General features: G+C 33.2%; 1 protein-coding gene across 1 annotated transcript; it reads left to right on the top strand.

The window, feature by feature from the left end:
* The first annotated feature begins 1,102 nt into the window (after window positions 1-1,102).
* LOC143622175 (uncharacterized) lies at window positions 1,103-4,977 on the top strand. Its single transcript, XM_077093388.1, has 7 exons — window positions 1,103-1,160; window positions 1,215-1,279; window positions 3,658-3,786; window positions 3,883-4,003; window positions 4,093-4,174; window positions 4,261-4,414; window positions 4,505-4,977. The coding sequence occupies exons 1-7, from the start codon at window positions 1,103-1,105 to the stop codon at window positions 4,637-4,639; spliced, it is 744 nt and encodes a 247-aa protein (XP_076949503.1). The 3' UTR covers window positions 4,640-4,977.
* Window positions 4,978-6,630: the final 1,653 nt, after the last annotated feature.

The raw sequence follows: 6,630 nt of genomic DNA, 5'->3' as shown, positions 1-6,630 counted from the left end.
CGGTTCAGTTATCAAACAGTATACAAAAAATAATAACCTACTGAAACAAAACATTATTAACACTAACCACATTAACCTATGCTCGATTAACTAGTTCTAACCAATTTTTGACTTTGAGAACTCCTATCCTGTCTGTAACCTATGTTTTTTTAGAAACTAAGCCGGTTATTAACCAGTTTCAAATTCAGATCAGTTTCGAGTTCCGATTCTAGAGGTGGGCAAATAAACCGGTTAACCAAACCAACCCGTAAATCAAACCAAAACTGAACTAGTTTGAAACTGGTTATGTAGAAACTAACTAGTTTGAAACCAGTTTGTAATTTCTCTACCTAAATCGGTTTCTAACTGGGTAATTGAACCTAAATCGGCCAAAAACCAATCAAAAACCTAACCAAAAACCAAGCCCGACTATGAGGCAGGGCGGGGTGGTCTATGGATCCTGGCTCGACACCCCGATAGACCTGATTTTTTTTAAGTATTAAATATGTATATTTTTTTTGAAAAAAATGAATTCTAAGTGTTGAAACCCAATTACTAAATTCATATAAGGCTTATTTTTCGCCTTCGGCCCAAAAAATTTAACGATTCTCGGAGACGGCCTTGCCAAAACTAGGGTAGTCCAAACTGCTCGCCGCTCACTCGGAAATTGCTTGAAATATACTCGTTCGATTTCGGCTCGGTTCGTTTTGAAAGCAAGCTAAGCATGAGCAAAGCCTTGCTTGGTTCGGTTAAGATCGTTTCTCAAATTGTTTTCATTTTATTAATTTTATATATTTTTATGTATATGTATAATCAATATACTATTTTGCAAAGTTTTTACAATTTCAAAGTTCAAATTAAAACCCTAGCAACTCGTTTTATATATTTCTTTGTTGTTAACTTTGAAATCTAGACATTTTAGAGTTGGAAATTTTAAAGTTGCAAGTCTTGAATTAATGATAATTTGGAGCTTTAGAAATTTAAAATTGAGAAATTTTGTCGAAATAGCAAAACCAAGCCGCTCGGTTTCAAACCAAACCAAGTTCAAGCATAAAATTGTCTCTCGTTTTTTTCAATTCAATCCGCCTAGTTCGGCTCGCTTTCAAACCAAACCAAACCAAGTATGAGCAAGGCTGCGGTCAGTTCGGCTCTGTTCGTGAACAACCCTAGTCAAGAAACCGGTTTCACCATGAACCAAAACCGATCATAAACTGATTTTAACTAAACCGAACCAGTTTCAACCCAAACCAATTTATACACCTCTGACGTGCCGGACTTTGACTCTTTGGAGAAGCTTACGGTACGTTCCTTTCTGATTTTATTTTAATTGACGATATTATTAGGTATTTGTATACATAATATGTATGTGATATGACTCTAGTGTTGGATTATTTCTGGAATTAACTGCAGAATGAAGGAATATTATGAATTTTGGTTATTTTATTGCGCGGTTGATTGATTTTACGAGCTAGTGGAAGCGAATTAGGTTTATAGTTGTTTCATTTGATTTTAATTGTGTTGTTACTGTTTGATTAGATTGATGTGATTAGGTATTTGAATTTATGCATGTGATATGAGTGTAGTGTCAGATTATAAGTTTGTACAAATTGATATCTGGAATGAAGGAAACTTAATGAAGAGTATAAAATATGTATGTTTATTATTAATTTTGGATAACTTATTGCGCGGTTGATTGATTTTACGAGCTAGTGGAAGCGAACTAGTTTTATAGTTGTTTAGTTTGATTTTAATTGTGTTGCAGTTTGATTGGATTGATGTGATATGAGTGTAGTGGTAGACTGTTAGATTATAATTTTGTAATTGATCTAAGAAAATATGATGAAGAGAAGCTAGGATATGAATTTGTATGTTTATCTTTTATTTGGTGTTTATGTATGTGATATGAGTGTAGCGTTAGACTGTTAGGTTATAATTTTGTACAACTTAATTGATATCTAGAATGAAGGAAACTTAATGTGCTGTGTTAAGAAAACATAATGACGAGAAGCTAGGATATGAATTAGTATATTTATCTTAAATTTTGGATAAGTTACTGCGCGGTTGATTGATTTTATGAGCTAGTGGAAGCGAGCTAGTTTTATGGTTGTGTAACTGTTTGATTGGATTGATGTGATTAGGTATTTGTATATATTTAGAATGAATTATACTTAATGTGACGTGTTAAGATAACTTCATGAAGAAAGCTAGAATATGAATTTGTATGTTTATCTTCAATTTTGGATAACTTATTGCATGGTTGATTGATTTACGAGCTAGTGGAAGCGACTAGGTTTATAGTTTTTTAATTTGATTTTATTTGTGTTGTTACTGTTTGATTGGATTGATGTGATTAGGTATTGGGATGTATTTCTTTGATATCAGTGTAGTGTTGGATTATAATTTTGTACAAATTGATATCAGGATTTAGGTGAGGAAATTGCAGAATGAAGGGAACTTAATGTATTGTATTAAGAAAACTTAATGAAGAGAAGGTAGAATAGGAATTTGTGCGTTTATCTTTGATTTTGGATATTTGATTGCGCAGTTGATTATCGGTAGCTGTGGAAACGAACTAGGTTTGTAGTTAGTTGTCATAATGGTGATTGTTTGTTTGATGAATTTTCAATTGTGTTGCTGTTTGATTGAAATTTTGAATTGGCATGATTAGGTATTTGCATTTATTTCCGTGATATGAGTTTACTGCTAGATTATAAATTTTGCACAAGTTACCACATGGTATGATTATCTCTAATTTTGGATATTTGATTGAGCCGTTGATTTCTCTGAAGTGGAATAGGATTGTAGTTAGTTATTATCATGCTGATTGATTGATAAATTCCAATTGTGTTACTGTTTGATTGGATTGATGTGATTAGGTATTTGTTTTTATTTATGTGATTTGAGTTTAGTGCTAGATTATAATTTTGCACAAACAAATTGATATCTAGAATTAAGTGCAGGTTAGGAAAATGCAGAATAAGGAAAAGTTAATGTGCAAGTTTGTTCTTGCCTTATTCCACTGCAAGTTTCATTGCTTTTGCCTTTTTAGTGTTTATTATCAACTAGGTTTCCTTTGCTACTTTATGCTGCCTAACTTCAAAGGTTTTACGCGTCTCTATAGTTCGATATAGATAATATATAGAATTTGTTATTTGTTTTCCAATAAATGCTTTCATGGATAATATGCAACCGTAAGGATAATTTTCTTCTCTTGGCTCTACGTGGAAGATTTGTCATTGCTTATGATAATTTGAAACAGAGTCTTTATGAAAATTAATGTTGCCTTGAATGATACATTGGTGCGACCTTTAGACAAGATATGAATATTAATTGGAAGGGGAATTCTTGTGTTAAAATGTGTAAGGATTTTTGTCACATGTCACTAGAAAAGATAGTAGAGTTAGAGCTAAACCATAGAAGATTGATCTTTACAGTTTAATCTTAGTTCCACAGGGATAAATTATGCTTGTAGCATGTTTTATTGGAATAGCATAATGTATATAGTCCAGATTTTGTGTAATTTAAGACAATAAAGTGTAATATGAATCAATTTAAGATGTGCTCAAGTGTAATTTGGCTTACTCATAGTCAACATGAATAACTGAATATATATATATATATATATATAGTTTGGATCATCTGTAATTTGGAATCATATGAGTACATGTGTGGCTGCAGGTTGTTCTTGATTTGGATGAAACTCTGGTATGTGCCTATGAGACATCTAGTTTACCCGATAGTGTTCGCAAACAAGCTACAGAGGCTGGATTGACATGGTTTGAGTTAGAATGTGTATCTTCCGACAAGGTGAGAAAATTTATATTCATAAGTTATATTATTTTCTTTATTATATTTACTGAAAAATAACTAATTCATCACACTACCTGAACTTTGTGCATGAAGGAATGTGACGGAAAACCCAAGGTGAACTATGTGACGGTATTTGAACGTCCCGGATTGCACGAATTCCTTAACCAACTTAGCAAATTTGCTGATCTTGTACTATTTACTGCAGGCCTTGAAGGTTTACTTACCACTATGCTTTTTTACTTATATATCTGCTATTGATCTTCATCAATCTTTTGATATACTATTATTGTTATACCACTGCAGGATATGCTAAACCACTTGTTGATAGAATAGATACTGGAAATAGACTTAGCCGAAGGCTTTACAGGCCTTTGACAATTTCCACGTAAGCAGAAGCAAAATAGATTTTGTTCATATGACCGTTTTGTTATATAAATCTGATCTTAAATCCATTCATATTTTGTGACACAGGGAATATCGGGAACACGTGAAGGACCTTTCGTTTGTATCAAAAGATTTCAGCAGAATAGTCATTGTTGACAACAATTCATTCAGTTTCCTATTGCAACCAGTCAACGGTATCCCGTGCATACCTTTTTCTGCTGGTCAACCACACGATGATCAGGTATCTATATATGATTATATTCAGATCAACAATATGCTAATTTTTTTAACTCTTCATATATATAGTACGATAATTATAATAATTGAACAGCTTCTTGAAGTCCTCCTTCCGCTTTTGAAGCAACTTTCTGAGCAGAGGGACGTTAGGCCCGTGTTATATGAAAGGTTTCACATGCCAGAATGGTTTCAAAAACATGGAATCCCTGCCTCTAGCTTTATACGGTAGAATCTTAAGGTACCGCGACAACATAACTTGCTTAAAGCACTTCGTTTTGTGTAGATATCATTATATCATCTCGTATACAGGAGACGGCTCATTCAAAGATTGTTTTAGTTATTGTTTGCTTGCAACGCATGTTCAAATTCTTATTCTTGTTGCAAGTTGGTATGTATAGTTTGCAACAGTGTGGTCCTGTAGGCTTCGTGAATTATAAATCGAGTTCTGTAAACCTGTTGTAGATCAATAAATGACTAAAGTTAATCCATCTACTATTATGGTGCTACATGATTACTCAATAATTGACAGATTACTAATTACTGTGCGCATGCAATAGTTGATTAGCACACTGTTCATTGCGTCGCCGTAGTACCAACGTATGTGTCGGTTTACATGTAGTCATAGTTGCAAATGTTTAATCGCTTTCTTGTTTGAGAATGATACATTAATTACAACCTTTACTTAGATTCGAGGTTTATTGCTACAGTTATTATAATAATTTTAGAAACATATATAGCTAGATAAAATGCTTGTTGGAGCTGCAATTCAGTTGGCTTAGTCTGCTTAGAGTTCCATAACCTGTCATAAGTTCTAGCACTATAATTGATAGGATCTGTTCTTAACATTTATTTCAAGCATTCATCCTTTATAATTATACCAAGGTTCTTTACTCGCACGTTGCGGCGCGCGAGCATGTTTGTGTGTAAATGGTGACGAATATACGATTAATTTCCTAGTTCATGACATGCGTTTAGAATCGATTATACAATTACACAATTAGATTTGCATTTTTCTTTAGTTATTTGATAGCATACAACAAAGTAATTAAATAAGTGTGTGCTCGATATTCAAAATCAAGGTTTTCATCATCCGTTGGTGATACCCAAATATGCGTGCTAGTAATTCAACATCAAAGTTTTGATCTTCAGTTGGTCATTGTCGCTGGTCAGCTACGAATAGTCAGCTTGTGCACCTTGATTCGGCCCCGAGACCAAGCCCAAAACACTTGAACTTGCTTTCCCATTTGAAATACTGTTCTGGCAGCCACCGTCGCTGCTATTCGGTCAACTTTTTTGACCTAGAATACCTACTACGCGGTTGTCAAACACCTCAAATCGTATGATATGATTTGGCCTCGAAACTGAACCCAAAAGCATGACCCTGCAAAATTTCCAAAGTTCTTGAAGTTAAACTTTGTATTTTAGAAGCTAAACACATCTATACATAGTACATACACCATTGGTGATTTTTTTCTAACATATGAAATACTTTAACTATTGTTTGTACTCATAATTTACTATGAAAATTCAAAATCGTCTAACAAAAAAAGACATTTAATTTCAGTAACAGTAATGCAAATGAACAAAGACCCTTTCCCCTACTACTATTTTAGTCTATTTACTAAGGTGCTTTATAAAGTATTAAGCTGAAATACGAAACACTGCCGCAGATGTGGACAACCGCTAAAAGAATCAACATCTAAATTACTCGTCGACTGTCACCATGAAAAGCCAACGAACAGAGACGACAAATGAGAGAGATGAAAATGTTTTTAATATATATATATATATATATAATTTAAAAACAATGTAATAAGTAAATGAACACCGTATTAAAAGGTTAATTTCTCTTCCAACTATAGTTAAGGGATTTAACTGTTGTTTTTTTTTAAAAAAACCGGTTTTTATAATTTATATATAAAAAGTTGAAAACTATAGTGATCGGATAGTCAACAAAATATCTTGACCCTCTCCTAGTTTAGCCCAGCTTATGAATAGAAGAAGAGAGATAGTCAAGAAGACCTTGTGTTTGACACGATTACCTTAAAACAAATTCCGGGTCTATCTTAAAACAAATTCCGGGTCTATCTAAACAATAATTGTTAGCTAGTGCTGAACAAACGAGCACAAAATTTCACCAAAAAGGTGTATCTTGAAGTTGCTGGAATTTTTTATGTTTCTTTCTTTTTCGGTATAGTATGAGTTTTCATACGTAGGCTT

The sequence above is a fragment of the Bidens hawaiensis genome, unplaced genomic scaffold (genome assembly GCF_021521415.1).
Source record: "Bidens hawaiensis isolate Kalapana, Puna unplaced genomic scaffold, B.hawaiensis_p1.1 tig00003058_1, whole genome shotgun sequence".
NCBI classification, from domain to species: Eukaryota; Viridiplantae; Streptophyta; class Magnoliopsida; order Asterales; family Asteraceae; genus Bidens; species Bidens hawaiensis.
This window is presented reverse-complemented; position numbering and strand designations above follow the sequence as displayed.

Bases quoted from the DNA above. Each gene is read 5' to 3' on its own strand.
- LOC143622175 (XM_077093388.1), top strand. From the start codon at position 1,103: ATGAGCAAGGCTGCGGTCAGTTCGGCTCTGTTCGTGAACAACCCTAGT. The intron at 3,787-3,882 runs GTGAGAAAATTT...TTGTGCATGAAG, and splicing joins AATGTGTATCTTCCGACAAG to GAATGTGACGGAAAACCCAA. The intron at 4,175-4,260 runs GTAAGCAGAAGC...TTTGTGACACAG, and splicing joins AGGCCTTTGACAATTTCCAC to GGAATATCGGGAACACGTGA.